Below are 20,887 nucleotides of genomic sequence, written 5' to 3' on the forward strand. Positions count from 1 at the left end.
AACCCATGAGATCATCTTTCTGAGTTGTGGATGTGATATTGTGGTAGTTATCCATACTGAATGGAAAGACAAGGGCCCGGTTGCACAAAAGACTGTTAAATTTAAACCGTGATTAATTTTACTAGAGCCAATCAGTGAAGTCCTCTTTGATAAGAATGCTTCTCTGATTGGTTCTCGTGGAATTAATCACGATTGAAATTTAACTGGCTTTTGTGCAACCGGCACTAGATATTGTAAAACCACAGATCTTTATTGTCTGCTTCAATTATTTCTTGAAATCATCATCAGCATTTTCAATATTTAAGTTATATAACTAATTTTTCATGGTGGAAGTCATATGTATTTTACATCAAATTTTATTACTGAAGAAAAATTCGTTTACTGATGGTTTTTATGTTACGAATGACGTGAACAACAAAATTGATTTGATTTGATTATTCAAAATCGAGAAACCGACTTCGGTTGTTGAACCATTATCAATCTCTGGTGAACTAAAACTAAGAGTGAAGAGCAGCAATTTATACTAATGGCCGAGCACTGTGATTGGTGGAAGCCGTGACCTGTCAAGGTGAACAACGTCTGTCATTGGCCTAGACAAGCCCCTCCCCTATTAGCATTCTGTAAAAATAGTTTTGTGAATACTGAAGAAAAACTTCATGACACAAGTTTTGTGAGTATGATCAGAGACAACTTATACAAGAATCTTTACTAAACATTATCTTTACTCTTTGGTATAGGCTCCTTCTTCTTCCTCTCCTTCTCCTCCTCCTCCTCCTCCTCCTACTCGTTCTCCTCCACCTCCCCTTCCTTCTCCTCTAACTCATATTGCAACTGGATGTTTTACTTCAAATCCGAATATGATTCATAATGATATTGCCTATGTGAGTGCCTATGATTCAAAAATTTAGAACTTTTGTGATATGAGAGGCCTCTCACAAACAAGTCATAAAACATTTTATCACATAACCTCCACGTCCTTCCACGTAAAGTATAAGGAAACCATTCTCTTCCATTATAGAACTCCTAAATTTCTACGCAACGTGGTATCAGGACTTACAACGCAATCTACAGGCAACATAAATAAATACCCAAATACATTCTCCACCGTAATCTTTGTCTTTATATAGGCACTATATCACGTAAATATACATACTAAGTAGTGTCTGTATCAAGTTACTCAGACCATGTATGTCTTATATATCATACACCGTTTATCATATTCTATAACTTAATGTGTTGAAGATAGGGTGACACTACATATATATACTGTTACATCACAGTTCTCATAGTAGAACATAATATATATCCATAGATATAATATTGGGCAATGTGTACACGAGCGCATGAAACTTCAACGTATCCATAGATATAATTTGCCTAATATATGAACAGCTCTATCATAATATGATATACTGTAGATTATCTATTATCCATAGATATACTGTAGTACATTGTATATGAACAACTTTAACGTATCCATAGATATACTATTACATGATATATACTAGTAGTTCTGTGAACAGTAGACCTCGCGCTCAGTAAGTTACATTGACCTGTTGTTGTGTTTTTTTCAAAAATTAATAAATAATTTATCAATTTGAAATGTCTAGAAAAAATCCTAAATAAATAGAGAGCTTTCTGTCCTATCGTACCGTGACGTGTCGTCCCGGAATGTGAGTGTGGGCGCTGTTATCAGGTCTGGCTGCAACTGTCTACAACGTTGATGGAAAGATACATTTTCAAGTGTTCGATGTTTTTGAACGGGTAGTATTATAAATAGTCAACTGTGTACTAACGTTGATGGAAAGATACATTTTCAAGTGTTCGATGTTTTTGAACGGGTAGTATTATAGTCCACTGGACAGCTGATTTATGATGAATAATTCTATAGTCTGATTTTTACGGTAATATTGGCGTATGAAGGAGGCTCCTTTTTCCTTTTATATTATCCTTGAAATGCAAAATTTCCAAAAACCTTGTATAATACGTCGACGCGCAATTTAAAAAGGAACAAACCTGTCAAATTTCATGAAAATCTATTACCGCGTTCCGCCGTAAATGCGCAACATAAAACATTATACCATTAAAAGAAATGCCAAACCGTCGACTTGAATCTTAGACATCACTTCGCTCGGTCAATGAACAGCTCCATCATATCCATAGATATACTGTAGTACATTGTATATGAACAACTTAAACATATCCATAGATATACTGTTACATGATGTATATGAACAGCTCTATCATATCCATAGATATACTGTAGCACATTGAACAACTTCAACATGTCTATAGATATATTGTTGCATCATAATATGAACTACTTCATCGTATCTATAGATATACTGTTGCCTGGTGTGTGGCGACATTTATAACGAATATATTTCTCTTAGCTGCTGTAGTTGGTGATATTTATGGCGTATGATAACGGGTTTGGGACTGGGGTTTAGCTGAATTACCCTTCAAAAGAGCGCTTCTCAATGGCATTATCAATCCGGAATATATTGTTTGGAAAATAGCCTTTTCACCCGTATCAGGTTCCTATGAATAGGCTTGGTTCTCATGTTTAAGAAGATTATAATATGTGGAAGGAGGACTTCGTTTTGTTATTACTTATTTATGAGTGAATATGAAGAGATTCAGTGTGAATTTAGAGAGCCTCTTCGTGTTGTAATTATTAGTATTCATGAGTCAGTTTGAGCCTCTTAAATGAGTTTATATTTTTATTTACATGTTTTTTTTTTTAAACATCACAATAAATCCCTTAACAGGGGTCTTTTCGCAATGGATTTTCAAAGCTATACTATACCATAGAGAAACAATAGCGTAAGTGGATATCCCATGGTATAGGGCGTTTATGTTGCAACTTTTACTGTTATCCCAAGCCAATAGTTCACGTAGTTTTTTCCCATGCAGCTGTGTGACCTTGGTAGTCTTTCAAAATGTGCCGTTCATACACTCACACCCCAACAAAACAGTAAAGACTGACAATAATCGACAGTAATCGGCTTGAGATAACAGCAAAAGTTGCGACATAAATTTCCTATACAATGGGATATCTACTTACGCTATTATTTCTCTATGACTATACCTAACTAGCCGTCAGGCTCGCTTCGCTTGCCATATCCGTCTAGCCAGGGTGCACCGCCCCCTGTACCCCGGCTGGATCATCCGAAAATGAGATCAGCGGGCTCGCTTCGCTGGCCTACATTTTTCATTTGAACATGCTTCATTCCATCAGAAAGTCGATGTACTGAGAAAACGCAGAAAAGCTAAGAAAAACGCTGATTTTGGGCGTATCTTTGATGAAATTTTAAAGTCACCTCATCACAAAATTTTTAGACCCCAGCTAAACCTCTGTACCAAAAAAATTTGAAAATTTTCTGTCTATTACTTGATGAAAGAACTGAGAAAACGCAAAAAACCGCTAATTTTGGGTGTATCTTTGGCGTTATTTCAAATTCCTTCTGCCCACGGTATTTAGATGAAAACGGTAGGGGTCATGAAATGTGTGCGCAGTGGCCAGCAAGCTAGATTGCGTCATCGCCACCAAACGAGGTTTTTAACACCTATTAGAAATTTATAAAACGTATTTTTGTTAAAAACAGATGATTGGATATATAATGACGTCAGCTACACCGGAAATTTAGCACAAACATGCGCGTGACACCTACCGTCTTCTTCTATATACCGTGCTTCTAACACAACATTATTACACCCCAGCTGAGCTTCTGTATCAAATTTGTTCTTGAACAATTTATCGAAAAAATCTGAGAAAAAGCAAAAAAACGCTGGAAAATGCTACTTTTGGGCGTATCCTTGACGTTATTGCAAATTCCTTCTAACACAACATTATTACACCCTAGCTGAGCTTCTGTATCGAATTTGAACATTTCCTGTTCATTTGTTCTCGATAAAGCTGAGAAAACGCTAAAAAGCGCTGGAAAACGCAGATTTTGGGCGTATCTTTGGGAATTTTTCCAAATCCGTTCCTAGTGCGCCTCTAAAGGGCCAACTGAACATACCTACCAAATTTGAACGTTTTTGGTCTGGTAGATTTTTAGTTCTGCGAGTGAGTGAGTGAGTCAGTCAGTCAGTCAGTCAGTGAGTGCCATTTCGCTTGTATATAATAATATAGATAAGGACTTCATGCAATGACTTTAACATTATTTCGACGTGTTTTCGGTGGCATCAACTTTAAAACACGGTTTCTGATATTGGCAGCAGGTTTCAGTTTATCATGTTTTCACTGAATCAAGTATTCAGTTTCGGTTTGACAAGATTTCAATTCCTAAAGATCTTAGTTAATCAGGTTACATTATGTCAAGTTCTCATTATAATTCGTCAATAATTGTTTAATTCAATTTTTTCATAGTAGAAGTTTTTAGTTTGTCAAGTTTCTAGTTTGTTGAGATCTCATATCTTCAAGTTTTCAGTTCTGAAGTTTCCAGTTCTTCAAGTTCTCAAGTCATCAAGTTTCCAGTTCTTCAAGTTCTCAAGTCATCAAGTCTCCAGTTCGTCATGTTTTCAGTTTGTCAAATTTTTCAATTCGTTAAGTTTTCAGATTATCTTGTTCTCAGTATTGCAAGTTTACTGTTCACTCTCGCTGAGTAGTTTTCCACTTATTGTTATTTCAATATTTGGTTGACTACTTGGTTGATTTCTAACGTTACAAGTCAGCAACGTGATAAATTAGGCTTAAATTCATTTGATACTTCAGTTGGTTGAATTTCCAAGCCTTACAACAAACAAGTCAGCTTGATATGCTATAATAATAGTCTAGTCACTATATACATTGGTGCATGCAATTTATATTGCAGTTCTGATTTTTCAATATATTATCATGGGTACATGAAAGATGTCCAGAACCAATTTCTTCATGCAAAATTTCCTTGTGCTATATACAGGGTGGCCCCAAAACCTCGTATTTTCGGCTCATTTTCCAGTTTTCAGCTATTTCTGCCAAATCTCGTAATCGCACAGGAGAATTTTCCCCCACCTGTTTTTTAGATTATAAAATTCTGAATAAAATGAGGTTATTCGGAACTCTCTATCTCCAATGAGTACTGAGCTATGATTTTTCAAAAATGAGTGAAATTTGAAGAAAAAATCAATTTTGATGAATTTTAGTTTTTGATCAACAATATCTTCCGATTGTTACCATGTAGATGTATAATTCAAAATCCCTGTGGGCGTATTTTTGTGCTTTACAATCTGAAATCAGATACAGCGCTCTATCTCATATAGATATCCAGGTACACCTAACAACAATGCTCCTTGTATTGTGAAAAACACCTAATTTTCAGCTTCAACCATCATCACCAACTACATTGTCCTCACATTGATATTTCGCACAATGAAATAAGTTCATGAGATTATGTTCTATGAGAATCACCAGTTAGATGCACTTCATTTCAGTATTTCCTAGTGGAGAGGCGCGCTTAAGGACACCTCAAGGATCAAAATTTCAAACACTTATAACTTTTGACACAATGCTCAGATTCCATCGTACTACACTGTATTTTTCTCGGCTCGTCAAGGCAGTCCAAAATCAAGCATCATAAGTCGAATACGGTTGAAAAATGCAAAATTTATTGTAGAGTGTACTTAAGCCCATATTCCAATACACAAAAAATGGCCAATTTCTATATTCAAAGCTATATATCTCGGTTTTTGGGCCACCCTGTATATAGCACAAGGAAATTTTGCATGAAGAAATTGGTTCTGGACATCTCTCATGTACCCAAATAATATATTAAAAAAATCGGAACTACAATATAAATTGCAAGCACACCCCTTTTTTATGTCTATATTGACTGGACTATAAGCCTTACAAAGTCAAACTTGATACTTTAGTTGGTTGAATTTTCAAGCCTTACAACAAGTCAGCAATATGATAGTTTGCTTGAATGGTCGTAGATAAAATAGTTTTATAGGGTGTTTAAAGCACTCCTGAGATGTTTAAGGCACGCGTTCGCTAGCTATACGCTCGCTTACTTATGTCTTAATTGTACATCTAACTCGTACGTTAAAGACCGGTATTACAAAATGTTCTATTGACTTATGAGTAAGTTTGAGCATCTTCAATATAATTTCAAAGGATATAGTACCTCGTATTGTGCAATATTTTTAGAGAAAGATTATTTTTAGTATAATATGTCCAATCTATCACTACCATTTCAATAAAACACAGATACAGCCAAACAAATGAGCTAATAACTTTATTGATGTCTAATAATCCATATTAATACTGACATCAATAATAATTCTTAATTAAAGTTAATAGTAAAAACATGCAATATTTAGAATGAACCACATCTGTTAGTCATTGCACTACACCAAAGAATAAAAAATCTTGAGTTTTTTCCAAGAATGTATTTGTTTGCATGTTGTTTTCTGTGACTACACATACCTGTTTAGTAATTCTACCATCGATAGTTTTACCATATAAGCATGCAGTACTCAGTCTGAATGGAACATACCTGAAACAAAAAATACATAATAATTTAGAATCAAACAAGTACAGTGGCAAGATAATTATTAAATTCATAAACTAACTTTATAGTGAAGAAGAAGACGAAGAAGATAAGAAGAAGAAGAAGAAGAAGAAGAAAAGAAGAAGAAGAAGAAAGAAGAAGAAGAGGAAGAAGAAGAAGAAGAAGAAGAAGAAGAAGAAGAAGAAGAAGAAGAAGAAGAAGAATTCAGTTCCTTTTTTGCATTCCTTGTGGATGTGACACTGTTGTTTCCCATTCGACTAATGCCGACAGTTTAAAGTGAATGTCAGTCACTGCTTGGCAATCTTCTCCAAATAAACTCCAATCACAGACGCAACAATAATAATTCATTACAACAGATGGCTTCCTTCCTACCTTCCTTCCTTGTTCAATGCTAAATAAAACTGCTTCACGCCTCTGCTGAAAATTCCTTCTTCATTCTCCTGTCGTTGTACGCTTATTATTTCTTCTTCTTCACCTTCTTCTTCTTCTTCTTCTTCTTCTTCTTCTTCTTCTTCTTCTTCATCTTTACTCTTTTTTTCACTTCTTCGTCTTTCTCCTTCTCCTACTACTCCTCCACCTCCTCCTTCTCTTACTCCTCCACCTTCTCCTACTCCTCATCTTCTTCTACCTCCTCCTCCTGCCTATTCTTCTTCTCTTTAGAACAAAACAAGCCTGAACTTCTTCTTCTTCTTCTTCATCCTCTCCTTCTTCTTTTATATTCTTCTTCTTGTTGTTCTTCATCTTCTCATTTTTCTTTTCCTTCTTCACCTGCTTCAGTCTTCTTCTTTCTCTACTTCTTCTTCTTCTTCAATTTCTCCTCCTTCCTCATCTTCTTCTTCTCCTCAACCACCTCTTCCTCCTCCTTCTTCTACCTCCTCCTCTTGCCTCTTTCTCTTCTCTTTAGAACAAAACAACGCCAGAACAGTGCTGCGACGGTTGAATAATAATTGGAGCGTTTCTGTTGACAATAATAATAATTATCATCCCCTAATTGGCAGATGTGATGACTTCCAATCATAATAATGATAATTGTCAACCTGCTGCCCTGAATACGCCCAAATATCATCGCCACGCCGAATTCCGTAGGTGTTGTATTGTCGAAATTGTTCAAACAGCATCCATGTAATATCGTTTGACATCGTTTCACCTTTCGATTATTATCTGGGCTTTGCTTCATTCCGATTCTATATATTTGATTTCATGCTGTCTGTAAATACATCGCTGATATATTTGTATATAAACAACGGAATGTAAACAATGTACACGTGTTCTGTAAATTAGGTCTCTAAAGTTTCTCCCACCTTTTGATTTTCATTGCTGGAATTGATTCGTTTCATACCACCTCCACCTGGTCTATATTAATTTTCTGTTATATACAACACGTTCTGATAATATCAGCTGAATACTGATAATTTTTTTAAAAAATTTTCAGATTCTCATTTAAGGGTATTCTCCTCTCATATCAAGTGTATTCTCTTATCGAATGAATGAATGAATGGATGAATTTTATTTGCCAAAAACAAAATACAAAAAAGCTTTACAAAAAATAAATATAAGTATATGCTACTGCACTTAAACCAAGATACATACATTTATTCAATTAGATATAATAACGAAATGATATCCTCTACATTACAAACAATACTTTTAAAATGAAGATTCAATTTATGATTTCATAAGTACAGTAGGTGAGGCAAAAACACCGGCAAAAGGAAGATTCCTTGTGCGCCAGTGTGAGTCGTGAATCAGCTTAATCAGGGATGTAATATATAAACTTGAATCTAGCGTATGAAGTGTTCGAAAATATAATTTATAATATGAAGTTGATTATTGTATAAAAGTCAACGATTGGAAATAATTAAATATTAAATGTATTTCCGTAATGACATAGATTCAATCCAATTATCACTTAATTTCACTTTGCCTACCTGTTTATTTTGTAAAGCTGATTTTGAAAGCTTCACACGCATTCGGTTTCATTTCGTTCGGTTCGGTTCGGTTCGTTTCGGAAAAAATAAGGCTTTCATACATGTCTGGTTTTGATTCGTACGGTTCTAATTTGGTATTTTCTTCTCAAACACATCTGTGTTTGGATTTTCACAGTTCATTTTGGTATATTAAAATATAAAAGCTGGTGTTGAATTGTAAAGGTGCGTACAGACTTTCGCTCTGCTCCGCAACCGAACGTTACTCGAGCAGATCGATTGACGATCGACCGGGGAGCAAGAGTGGAACGCGAGAAGAGCTAACATCTCCCGTAACGTTCATGATCGGTGCGACTGCAGAGCGGGGGCGGAGCGATGGAGGAACGAGGGCGGAGCTTGCGCGGTGCGGGTTGGAGGCGCGTATCTGTACGCAGCTCAAGATGTTATTTCTTGAACAACAAAATTTAAAAAAGTTAATTGGAAATTTTATTTGAATAGTTTATTCTTGATTCTGTTAATTTTGGATGTTCAGAGAGATTATTTTTTTAAATTGAAAATTTGTTCCTTGTTTTGACACAATCATGGTGTATAAACTTCATCTCTTCTCTCCGTTGATGAAATCATGTAATGAATTCTTGGAAAAATTAAAAAAAAAATCTCCCCGAGTTTCAATATATATCTTTCATATTTTTTTAGCAAACATTGAGAGAAAAATGTTCCTGTGAACTTACAAAAATCAATTGACCAATTGATTTTGACTTGGAAAATTTTGAAACAGATAATCACGATATCGGGTTAAAATAAAAGCAAAAAATCCAAGCGTGTGTAAAAGACTTCCTAGCAACGAATTCGAAGATGATGGAACCTATTCGTGTCGAGGGGGCGTACGGTGCTATGCGGTTGCAATTCAGTACCGAATTCAAACCGAATCATCGTTTCACACTTATCGGAATTTGCCGAAAACGAAACGAACCGAACCGAACCGAAAGTGTGTGAACACTTTTGTGTGAGCCTTTCGCTAGCAACGAATTGAAACCTGAAGGAATTTATTAGAGTCAAGTGAGCGTTCGGTTCTATGCGGTTTCTATTCGGTACCGAATTCAAACCGAATCATCGTTTCACACATCGGAATTTGCCGAAAACGAACCGAAAACGAAACGTACCGAATGAGTGTGGAACTAGCCTAAATACTAATAGAGTATGATTATTTTCTCTATACTCTGGTATCACATATCACACAATCTACTCCATTACTCATATCATTCTGAATCCAACACTTCATTGGTTTGATTACTATATTTTGTGGAGTCCAGCATAAATTATTATTGACCAGTAACCTGTGCTCCGCAAAGAATACAAAGAATACTTCCAATTAGAAACTTGACAAACTGAAAACTTGAGGTGCAATCTTGATGAATATGAATTGAGCCTATAAATTAGATGAAAATAGGCTCCTAGGTAAATTAAGAATCTTTGTTTCGGTTGCACGAAACCTGGTAAAATCTCAATCATGAGAACCAATCAGAGAAGTGAGATCAACCAATCGTGAGAAATTTCACGACTTCTTTTCTAATGAGCCGTCTCATTCTCATTGTTTGCTGAATGTTGAAAAATAAAATGAAAAACTCCTGAAATGTATGTATTCAAAATGTATAATGCTATAATTATAATGAAATATCAAACTCATCCAAATTTGCAATTCACCAAAACAATGATAATTTCATTTGCAATATATTTCATAAAACCGTCCTTTCAATGCCTGAACTGAGCTTTATGTCTAAAAACGCCAATAATGTGTAATCCAAACATCAATAAAACACTTTGAAAACAAAGTTACATTGAAAACAAGGGTAAACAATCGCCTACATAGTAAGTAAGGAATGCTAAAGGGAAGCTTTTTCTATCGATGGTCTAATTCATTTTGGCACGGTACTAGGTGAAATCTGTAGAGTGTCTTGAAAGTTTGGAACATGTTGTGCAAAGATAGAAAATAAATGTTTAAAAGAATACTTTGATTTTTGACCGAGCGAAGTGAGGTCTAAGATTCAAGTCGACGGTTTGGCATTTCTCTTAATGTTTAAATGTTTAAATGTTTGAATGTTGAAATGTTTATATGTTTTTATGTTGCGCATTTACGGCGAAACGCGGTAATAGATTTTCATGAAATTTGACAGGTATGTTCCTTTTTTAATTGCGCGTCGACGTATATACAAGGTTTTTGGAAATTTTGCATTTCAAGGATAATATAAAAGAAAAACGGAGCCTCCTTCATACGCCAATATTGGAGTGAAAATCAGACTATAGAATTATTCATCATAAATCAGCTGACAAGTGATTACACAGATGTGTGGAGAAGCCACTCTATTGCTGTATTCCCATCAGGTCTATCGTTCCAATCAGGTACTTGTGGATGAGAGAGGTCTACTGTTCACAGAACTACTAGTATGACTTCTATGACTAATGAATTATAAGAGGAACTCTAGATATTATGAATATTCTATCACAATCTCCCTTGATAATTTCCACACGACAGAGATTGCTAGGGAAAGAATATCACACCTATATCTATCACTTCTTCATTTCGTCTGTCTCTATCTAATTTATCACTTCGAGTAGGCAAAATAGAAACTCAAAAACACTGAGAAAAAAGGATATCCTCACTCTATCTCTCCAAGTGTATAGAGGTTCACGGAATAAGAAATAAGAGAAACTAAATAGCACTCAAAAGAAAATATATCCCCACTTTATCTCTCCAAGTATATAGGAGTTCACGGAAAAAATTATTCAGAACCGGAGAAGTCTGAAACAACGAACGTGTTCTGAGCGAATTGGGGTTTCAACCGGACATCGATTCAATTTGCAATTCATATTTTCAGCCCCGTTCCGTGCGCCCAAAGACCGTGTATCAATGCCAAAACAAATGCGGCGAATAACTGGTGCTAAGACCTTCACTAGCCGTGGGATTCCATGCTCCATCCCACAGAAAACCGCGAAAAATGAATGATTGCAGAATATTTTTGCACGGTTGTAAGCCGATGATATAGGTGGACTAATTATTGTTTCTTTTGGGAAGTCGGAATGTTGAACACAGACTCTTTTATCTGAATATTGAGCCTTTTGTAAAGTCAAACGAAAAAAGGAGATGGGAGGATACAAGAGAAGGAGAAAGGGTTGAAGAATGAGAAGAAGAAGAAGAATGATTAGAAGAAGAAGACTTGAGAAGGTGGAAGAAAAGAAAGAGAGAAGAAAGAAGAAAAGAAGAAGAAGAGAAGAAGAAGAAGAAGAAGAAGAAGAAAAGAAGAAGAAGAAGAAGAGAAGAAGAAGAAGAAGAAGAAGAAACGAAGAAGAAAAGAAGAAGAAGACGAGAAGAAGAAGAAGAAGAAGAAGAAGAAGAAGAAGAAGAAGAAGAAGAAGAAGAGAAGAAGAAGAAGAAATGATGAGATGATGATGATGAGATGATGATGATGATGAGATGATGATGATGATGATGATGATGATAATGATGATGATGATGAAGAAGAGAAGAAGAAGAGGAAGAAGATGAAGAAGAAGAAAAAGAGGAAAAATATGAATAAGAGAAACAAAAAGAAAGAGACGGGAGAAGTGAATAAACGAAACCTGGAGAAGAAAAGGGGTTGGTGAAGAAGATGGAGAAAAAAGAGGAGTAGATAAGGAAAATGGACATTGAACCTCTGATGGATGGAAGCTGGCTTTTCTTGTATTCTGGCGAACAAAAACTGATGAATTCATTTTCATAATAATTAATTTGGGTGAATGTAGACTAAGAAACGTGGCCTGCTTGTTAGAGCCCACATATCGCTTGATTAATTCATATTATTTGTATATCGACGATACATTTTCATATTTTTTTTTACCTCTTCAAAGTAAGGCTCTTCATCAATGGAGGTTATGCTTTACAATAATGACCAATTTGGAACCGTTCTTCACTGATTATTTTTCATCAAAGCATTTTTCAAATTGTAATAATATATTCTTCATTCCAGAAGAACGAGGGGAGTGAAAAATTAATATTTCTGTTTGTTATCCTGCCATATTAAACATCATTCATCATGATTTTGAACTCCCAAGATCAGTGTTTTGAACATCATGACGGAAAACCAATAAAATTATTTAATCGTCGTAGAATTAGTCATTCAATGGATCGAGAACAACTGATTAATATCATAGAGAAACGATAGCATAAGTAGATATCCCATGATATAGGGCGTTTATGTCGCAACTTTTACTGTTATCCCAAGTTCACGTAGTTCTTCCCCATGCAGCTGTGTGACGCTGGTAGTCTCTCAAAATTGTGCCGTTCATACACTATCACCCCCAAAAAACAGTCAAAATTGACAATAATCGACAGTAATCGGCTTGAGATAACAGTAAAAGTTGCGACATAAATTCCCTATACCATGGGATATCTACTTACTCTATTGTTTCTCTATGATATTATCTAGAAATTTTAATAGACTCTATCAAAATAATCTGATTTGTTGACATGACATGGTTTATCCCTCTAAATTAGAGTATATCATAATATTCAAAGTTAATCATTATTTTACAGTTTTAAGTGATTGGTGAGTTTTTTTTTTTTCATTAAATTTGGTTTGTAAAAAAATAAAAATTAGAACTTTGCTATTTTGACTGAAAATTGGATCTGAATTCAAGTGTATGAAACATAACCTACTTTTTGGACCATTTATATTGTATGAATCAAAATTTTGGGAAGAAACAGTTTTGGGCTATGCCTGTTTGAACTTCCCCAATCATTTTGAAGAATTGTGTTCTGTTTATCAATAAATAAATAACGAGCGAAGCTCGGTGCCCCTATATTTGCTTTCAACAAGAATTAACAGTGAATATTACGTCAGATATACTAGTTATGGTAGTGGCAAGGCAGAGAATCGACAGTACTGTACTCCTATCTTTCTCCACTATCATTAACACATGGACACCACCTTATTATGTTTTGTATCTGTATGAGTTTAAATATTATAAAATTCATTTCACAGATCCTCTTGTTCACTGAGGGATTCCTCAATCAAATCAATACTCAATATTATTAAATCTTCAATTAATCTGAAAAGCTGTCATAAAAATGTGATAAACGTCAAACAAAGGAACAAATTATTTCAATCTCATTGAAAATTTCTTACTTCTTCTAACCTTGGAATTAGATTTGACTTCCCAGTTATTGACTTTTTCGAAAAACATCGAAAGATGTATCTCAAAAACCAAGGTCGATAAAATTATTTTCACTTGACACATTTCGTTGCAAATTTCATGTTAATTCTATAACTGGTCTTAGTTATCTGGTCTTCGACTGTCACACCTTTCATGGAACACGCTGTATATTGCGGGTCAACATATCACTATAGTGAGTTCCACGTTATAATGGCAGTGTTTGATTACCAATGGTTTTGCTATCCTTGTCTATCATTCAACAAAGCGGATAACGCTATCTCTTTCTCGCTCTGCTCTGTTGCCAGATTGTCTTTTAAAAAAGTAGAATTGATACTAAATTAACAGAAAAACTCATCTTAGTTTTATGAAAAATCATTATGAAATTATTGTAAAATAAAATTTCTTGCTTGATAAAATATAATCGACTATTTTAAACGAGAATGAACCGTTAATATTACATCAATAAACCTGTATCAGCTACCGTCTATAGAAGGCATTGACAAGACAGAGGATCGGCAACGTTTTTTTCCTATCTTTCTCCACTGCCATTAGAACGTGGACCTCACTATACAAATCCGCAATAACAACTAGCGCTCTCTATCGTACTTTCTGTGAACTATGTCGCCGGATTTAAATAATTATCGCCAGCTTAGCAGTGAAAAATAACCGCCTTTGTTGCAAATTAGGATGCTATACTTTGTCCTGATTTATTTGTCGGATTATCTTTTCCAGTTCCAGGGATTTTTTCCTTAGTTTTTGTTGGTGGTAATTTGTAGTACGGTAGTCGTGGGAATGCAACGGCATCATATAACATATATATTATATTATATTATATAACTTCTACAACTAGTATATCTGACGTAATATTCACTGTTAATTATTGTTGAAAGTAAATATCAGGGCACCGAGCTTCGCTCGTTATTTGTTTATGCATAAAAAGAGCACAAATCATCAAAATGATTGGGGAAGTTCAAACAGACACAGCCCAAAACTGTTCCTTCTCCTAATTTTGATTTATTTTATACACTATAAATGGTCCAAAAAGTAGGTTATGTTTCATACGATTGAATTCAGGTTCAATTTTCAGTCAAAATATTTAAAAACAGGAAAGTTCTAATTTTGATTTTTTTACAAACCAAATTGAATAACAAAAAAGAACTCACTAATCACTTGAAACTGTAAAATAATGATCAACATTGAATATTATGATATACTCTAAGTTAGATTGATAAACCATGATTGTCATGTCAACAAATCAGATTATTTTGATAGAGTCTATTAAAATTTCTAGATAATATCATAGAGAAACAATACCGTAAGTAGATATCCCATGGTATAGAGAATTTATGTCGCAACTTTACTGTTATCTCAAGCCTATTACTGTCGATTATTGTCAATTTTTACTTTTTTGTTGGGGTGATAGTGTATGAACGGCACAATTTGAGAGACTACCAGCGTCACAAAGCTGCATGGGAAAGAACTACGTGAACTATCGGCTTGGGATAAGAGTAAAAGTTGCGACATAAACGCCCTATACCATGGGATATCTACTTACGCTATCGTTTCTCTATGATAATATTTTCCCGCGAGATACGGTAAGCTGTTTGAATGATTACACAGCTGATCTCCCACACAGGCACACGCATCTTCTGTTATCGACAGACGACGAAATCTTTTCTTCCAAGGATGAATTATCCTTCTAATGTCCTTCAGAGAGTTTTTCCAGGGATGAGACCTTGTGCAATCGAATCTTTATATTATAAACCTACTATGTTCTGAATTTCGTGAGAATCGTTAGAGCCGTTTTCTAGATCCGGTGGAATATAAACATCTAAACATCTTAACATTTGAACTCCTAAACATATAAACAGAAATTGCTCGTTTAATAGTATAGGATATTCCCGTTTGGAAAAAGGACTGGAACAGGCACATCGTTCTTTCCTTCTTCGGACGCTATATTTTCCAAACGATAATCATGAAAATGGTAACAAATTGTTCTGAAAGATTTGAACATCTCACGCCACACCTCCAAATTATATCACTTAAGATGGGTTTACACCAAAGTTATTAACAAAATGTGGATAACTCAATCCTTATAGATTCTATTAGATTGAATGGAACTTGACAAAAACATTATTATGTTTATCATGTGTATGATAAGTTATGTTCAATCTAATAGAATCTATAAGGATTAAGTGTTTAACATTTTGTTTATAACTTTGGTGTAAACGCAGCTTTATCAAATTTCTTCTATTGAACGTCAAACTTTGCCAAATTTTCTCCAAGATCATCTACTTTTTAAGTAATTTCATAGTTGGAAAATTGGAATTTGTAGGTAAGGAAATAAGGAATCATATTTCATTCGACATAAATATATTTTTCAATCATTTAATAATAAATTTTCATGATTGAGATGAAATATCTTATTAATTAAATATATTCCTACATTGTTAAGAAAAGATCTGCTAACCTTGCGGAGCTAGAAAAAGAAAGCGTTATCTTCTTTGTCGAATAATAGACGCCAATGTTAATCAAATAGTGCTATCATATCTTCACTATTGTATGGAATAGGTTTTGAAGTCTTTATAAAAAATAAGTCTGTTATTAGTCTCTAATTAATTATATTCCTTCATTGTCAAGAAACCATCTGCAAACCTTGTGGAGCTAGATAAGGATAGCGCTATCTGCTTTATCGAATGACAGACAAGGATAGCAACACCAATGCTAATCGAATAGTGCCATCATAACGGAGACTTCACTATAATATGGATTAGGTTTTGAAGTCTCTATAGACCCTAGTGAAAATCAAGTTGAATGTTCGTTCAACTAAATTTAACTAAACACCAACGTTATTCAGGACGGATGGACCATGATGTATGAATTTGAATATATATTTTAGCCACTGTATTGTTTGGTCAGTTACTGGAACGTCTCCGACTCCAGGTAACAATGACGTCATAATACTGATAGCCATTTGATCTCCAGTGGTCATATGTATCTCTATAATATTATATCATTCTATTCTGCATATTATGTATGTAGCAACTACTGTATCTCTGAGGTTGCTCCGTGTTTATTTTCGCTAAGGTAAGTCGAATTCTCTACACTCATCTCTCTCCTGCTTCTTCTTCTTCTTCTTCTTCTTCTTCTTCTTCTCCTGCTTCTTCTCTTCTTCTTCTTCTTCTTCTTCTTCTTCTTCTTCTTCTTCCTCTTCTTCTCCTTCTTCTTCTGCCAATCCTCTCCGATCCTTGCAATCTCTTTGCTTCTTTCTCTCTGATGTGACGTCACGTAACCAACTGATGGTTTCTTCTCTTCTTCTTTCTCCTTCTACTCTTCCTCATCCTCTTGCTTCTCCTCCTCCTTCTTCACCCATTCCCTATTCTTCTCCATCTCCATCATCTCCTCCACCTCCTCCTCTTCCAGCCCTCCTTGCAGTACATGAAACAAGATGGCGGTTGACGGCGAATTGTGATATCTTCCCATTTTATTGAGAGCAGAACCTGTGTATAACAGTTATTGTTATTGGAGTACAAGACTATAAGGGGAGAGAGACGCGAGCACACAAAATAGCCATGTTATTGCCTGGCCTATGTCGTAGTGCATGTTTCTGCCGTTCTATTATAGCCCTTATTATTTTATGTTGAACATGTGACTCTGATAAGAATGTTTAACAGAATGTATGATAGAGTTGACTACATTTCGAATGCTCATACTAAGTCGAATATTGAGAAACAAGATTATGAAAACGAAGAATAATCTTTATGCAACTCTGGTTTGCGCACATGCATTTTTACTTTCCTTGCCCTATTACCATAGGTAAGGAAAGTATTGCTTTCCGAAAAAAATTAAGGTACCTAAATTTTTAATTTCTATAAGTTTCGAGGTCCCCTGAGTCCAAAAAAGTGGTTTTTGGGGATTGGTCTGTGTGTGTGTGTGTGTGTGTGTGTGTGTTGTGTGTGTGTGTGTGTGTGTGTGTGTGTGTGTGTGTGTGTGTTGTGTGTGTGTGGTGTGTGTGTGTGGTGTGTGTGTGTGGTGTGTGTGTTGTGTGTGTGTGTGTGTGTGTGGTGTGTGTGTTGGTTTGAGTGTGGTGTGTGTGTGTGTGTGTGTGTGTTGTGGTGTATGTGTGTGTGTATAGGTGCGTACAGACTGTCGCTCTGCTCCGCAACCGAACGTCACTCCAGCCAGAGCGATTGATGATTGACCGGCGAGCAACAGTGTTTCGACCGGAACGCGCGAGAATATCTAACATCTTCCGTAACGTGCATGATGGTTTGCAACTGGAGAGCGGAGGCGGAGCGACTGCCGTGCGATGGGGAACGAGGGCGGTACGAGGGAGGAGCGTGCTTGGTGCGGGTTGGAAGCACGAATATGTGTATGCAGCTTATGAGTGTATGTGCGTCTGTGTACACGATATCTCATCTCCCAATAAACGGAATGACTTGAAATTTGGAACTTAGGGTCTTCACAATGTAAGGATCCGACACGAACAATTTCGATCTGATGCAATTCAAGATGGCGGATAAAATGGTGAAAATGTTGTCAAAAACAGGGGTTTTCGCGATTTTCTCCAAAACGGCTCCAACGAATTTGATCAAATTCATATTCAAAGAAGTCATTGATAAGCTCTATCAACTGCTACAAGTCCCATATCTGTAAAAATTTCAGGAGCTCCGCCCCATCTATGCAAAATTTGATTTTAGATTCCCAATTATGAGGCTCTAGATACAATTTAAACAAAAGATTCCAAGTCGAAAAGATTGAGCATGAATATATCTTCAATTAATGTTCACCTAAAATTGAAAATAAGCTCGAAATTCGAGAAAATGTTATTATTTCAATTACAAACTTTTTGCAACTGTTGATTCTATAAAATCATTCACTATGAAGAGATAGCAAACTTCGTGTGTCTCCAGCCTTATTGTCCTGTCACCAGCTGGCTTGGTTCTTTGAATATTAGACTTGAGATGCGCGGGAACACTAGCGTCTGGTGATCAATTTTCATAACGGCAAGGAAAGTTGTGTGAGTGCGCCACACCAGATTTTTGCCCATGCAGACTATTTTCAAAAGATTTTTTTGGCCTAGTGTATTCATAAGGTTGTTTTTATTTGAATGAAAAAGACTAAGAAATTGTAAAAAACCACAGATTTATTGATACTCACAAAGACCGGTTTCAAAAGATTTTTTTGGCCTAGTGTATTCATAAGGTTGTTTTTATTTGAATGAAAAAGACTAAGCAATTGTCAAAAACCACAGATTTATTGATACTTAGAAAGACCGGTTTCGGTTATTACACCATTGTCAATCTCAGATAAACTAAAACTAAATACAAGAGCAGCAGAATTTATACTAGTAGGCGAGTACTACTATTGGTCGATGGCATGAACGCCTGCCATTGGCCCAGCTAGACAGTCTCCTCCCACTCAACGGTGTGGCTAAATGGCGGCTTGAGCAACAGAATCGCCATAACAAAATTTACTTTCAGTACAAAATAAGAACTAAGGAAAAAAGTAGTGTGAAATATAATAAAACAAATATGTAAATGGAAATTAAATTCTTTAAATTACCGAGGATTGTTATAGGCCTATTTCCAATTTCATCAATCAATTAACCCTTAAGAGACACACTGGGGTGTTTCACACCCCAGGGATTTTTTTTTCTGTTCTGCAGTTGATAATATCAAACAGATGAGAATTCATGCCCAGTCTAAATTAGGTTTGTAGTATTGTCAACTACTCTCCACCACTTCCAATCAGTAATAGCATTCTACAAGGTCACAAGCTCATCTTGTTCTTCGTTTGGGGTGTCTAACACCCCAGAGTGTCTTTTACGTAGGACTTTCATCAAACAATTTTATTACAAATATTAACTAGTATTGTCACTACGAATGTGTTATGGGATGATAGATCAGACATTAGTAAAAATATTGATAAACAGTGAGTGCTTTACTTTTTATTTATGTATGCACTTGGAGCAAAAATGATTAAGAAATGATGAAGTATGGTCTAAGAACTTGTTTTTTTCATATTTTTCAAAGAAAAATGCAAAATTAAATTGGGGTGCTCAACACCCCAGTGTGTCTACTGTGTTAGCTTAAAGTAAGTGTGTCTATGTAGAGTTTATTATAATGTTGCGGGTTTCTACACTAATAGAACACTTGAGGCGATTTATACTGATTAGATTTATTACTTACAACACTATAACACACGGAGGTGAACAAGAAACAACTATTAACTGATAACTACCTAATAAATTACTCAGAGTTATTACAAGCTCACGTTAGCTAATATAAATAACTGTTCAAGAATAACTGTCACCAAAAATAATAACTGTTTAAACAACTACAAAACCCCCCTGCCTGATCCATGTTATTCACCAGAAACCCCTCGCCTCTCCCATCCATCTAAAGGCCTCATCCATAGCCTAACAATATTTTTAAGAATCGGAACAAATTAATTCACTTCGATGTACATAGTTTACGTAAGATGAAAGCCAAATCAAGTAGTTTTTCTTTTATAAGTTGTTGATACTTTCATGAGTACTGTTAATCCTTTGTGATATTAGTATTGATCTATAAAACCATATTCAATCTATTTGTGACAATGCAGACACTTGCGGAACACGAGTAAAGCCGAGTCCACACTGAACAATAATGTTCGACAAACATGTTCGGTAAACATGTTTGTTGAGGAGCTCAGGGGACAAACATTTTAAAAAGTTTGGACAATCATTGTTTGTCAAACAAAAAATTACTGTTTCTCCAAACATTTTCAGTGTAGACAGCTGTAAAACATAAAACCTCTTCTCCTCACTTACAATATTTTGTTTGGTGACGCGTCCACACATGCCACGGACAAACATTGTTTGTCAAACATAATATAATTTGCCCAAACTGTTTCAAACAAACATGTTCAGTGTGGACACGGCTTTACACCTGCTTGTGAACTTTATACAATAAACCTCGATGGAGAATACTATTATATTGAGCGAGCAATTTCTGTATTCATATATCTGGTTATTTTCATATCTGGCTATTTTTATGTCTGGTTATTTTTATATCTGGCAATTTTTATATGTGGTTATCTATGATTAACGGATCTCGAAAACAACTCTAACGATTTTCACAAAATTTGGAACATAGTAGGTTTATGATATAAGGATTCGATTGCTCTAGGGTCCATCCTTAGGAAAACTCGCTGAACGACATTAAAAGGATAATAATTTCATCCTTGGCTGAAACAGCTGTGGCTAGTAAAAAAGTGAGTATGTGAGAAATC

General features: G+C 35.3%; 1 protein-coding gene across 1 annotated transcript in view; it reads left to right on the forward strand.

Annotated features, from left to right (window-relative positions):
• Positions 1-17,878: 17,878 nt before the first annotated feature.
• The window catches only part of LOC111057666 (nephrin), a 176,737-nt gene continuing 173,728 nt past the window's right edge, over positions 17,879-20,887 (forward strand). The window contains exon 1 of the mRNA XM_039425664.1: positions 17,879-17,937. Coding sequence (XP_039281598.1) covers positions 17,879-17,937 — 59 coding nt within the window. The remainder of the gene's footprint in view (positions 17,938-20,887) is intronic.

This window comes from Nilaparvata lugens, chromosome 4 (genome assembly GCF_014356525.2).
Source record: "Nilaparvata lugens isolate BPH chromosome 4, ASM1435652v1, whole genome shotgun sequence".
Lineage (NCBI taxonomy): Eukaryota > Metazoa > Arthropoda > Insecta > Hemiptera > Delphacidae > Nilaparvata > Nilaparvata lugens.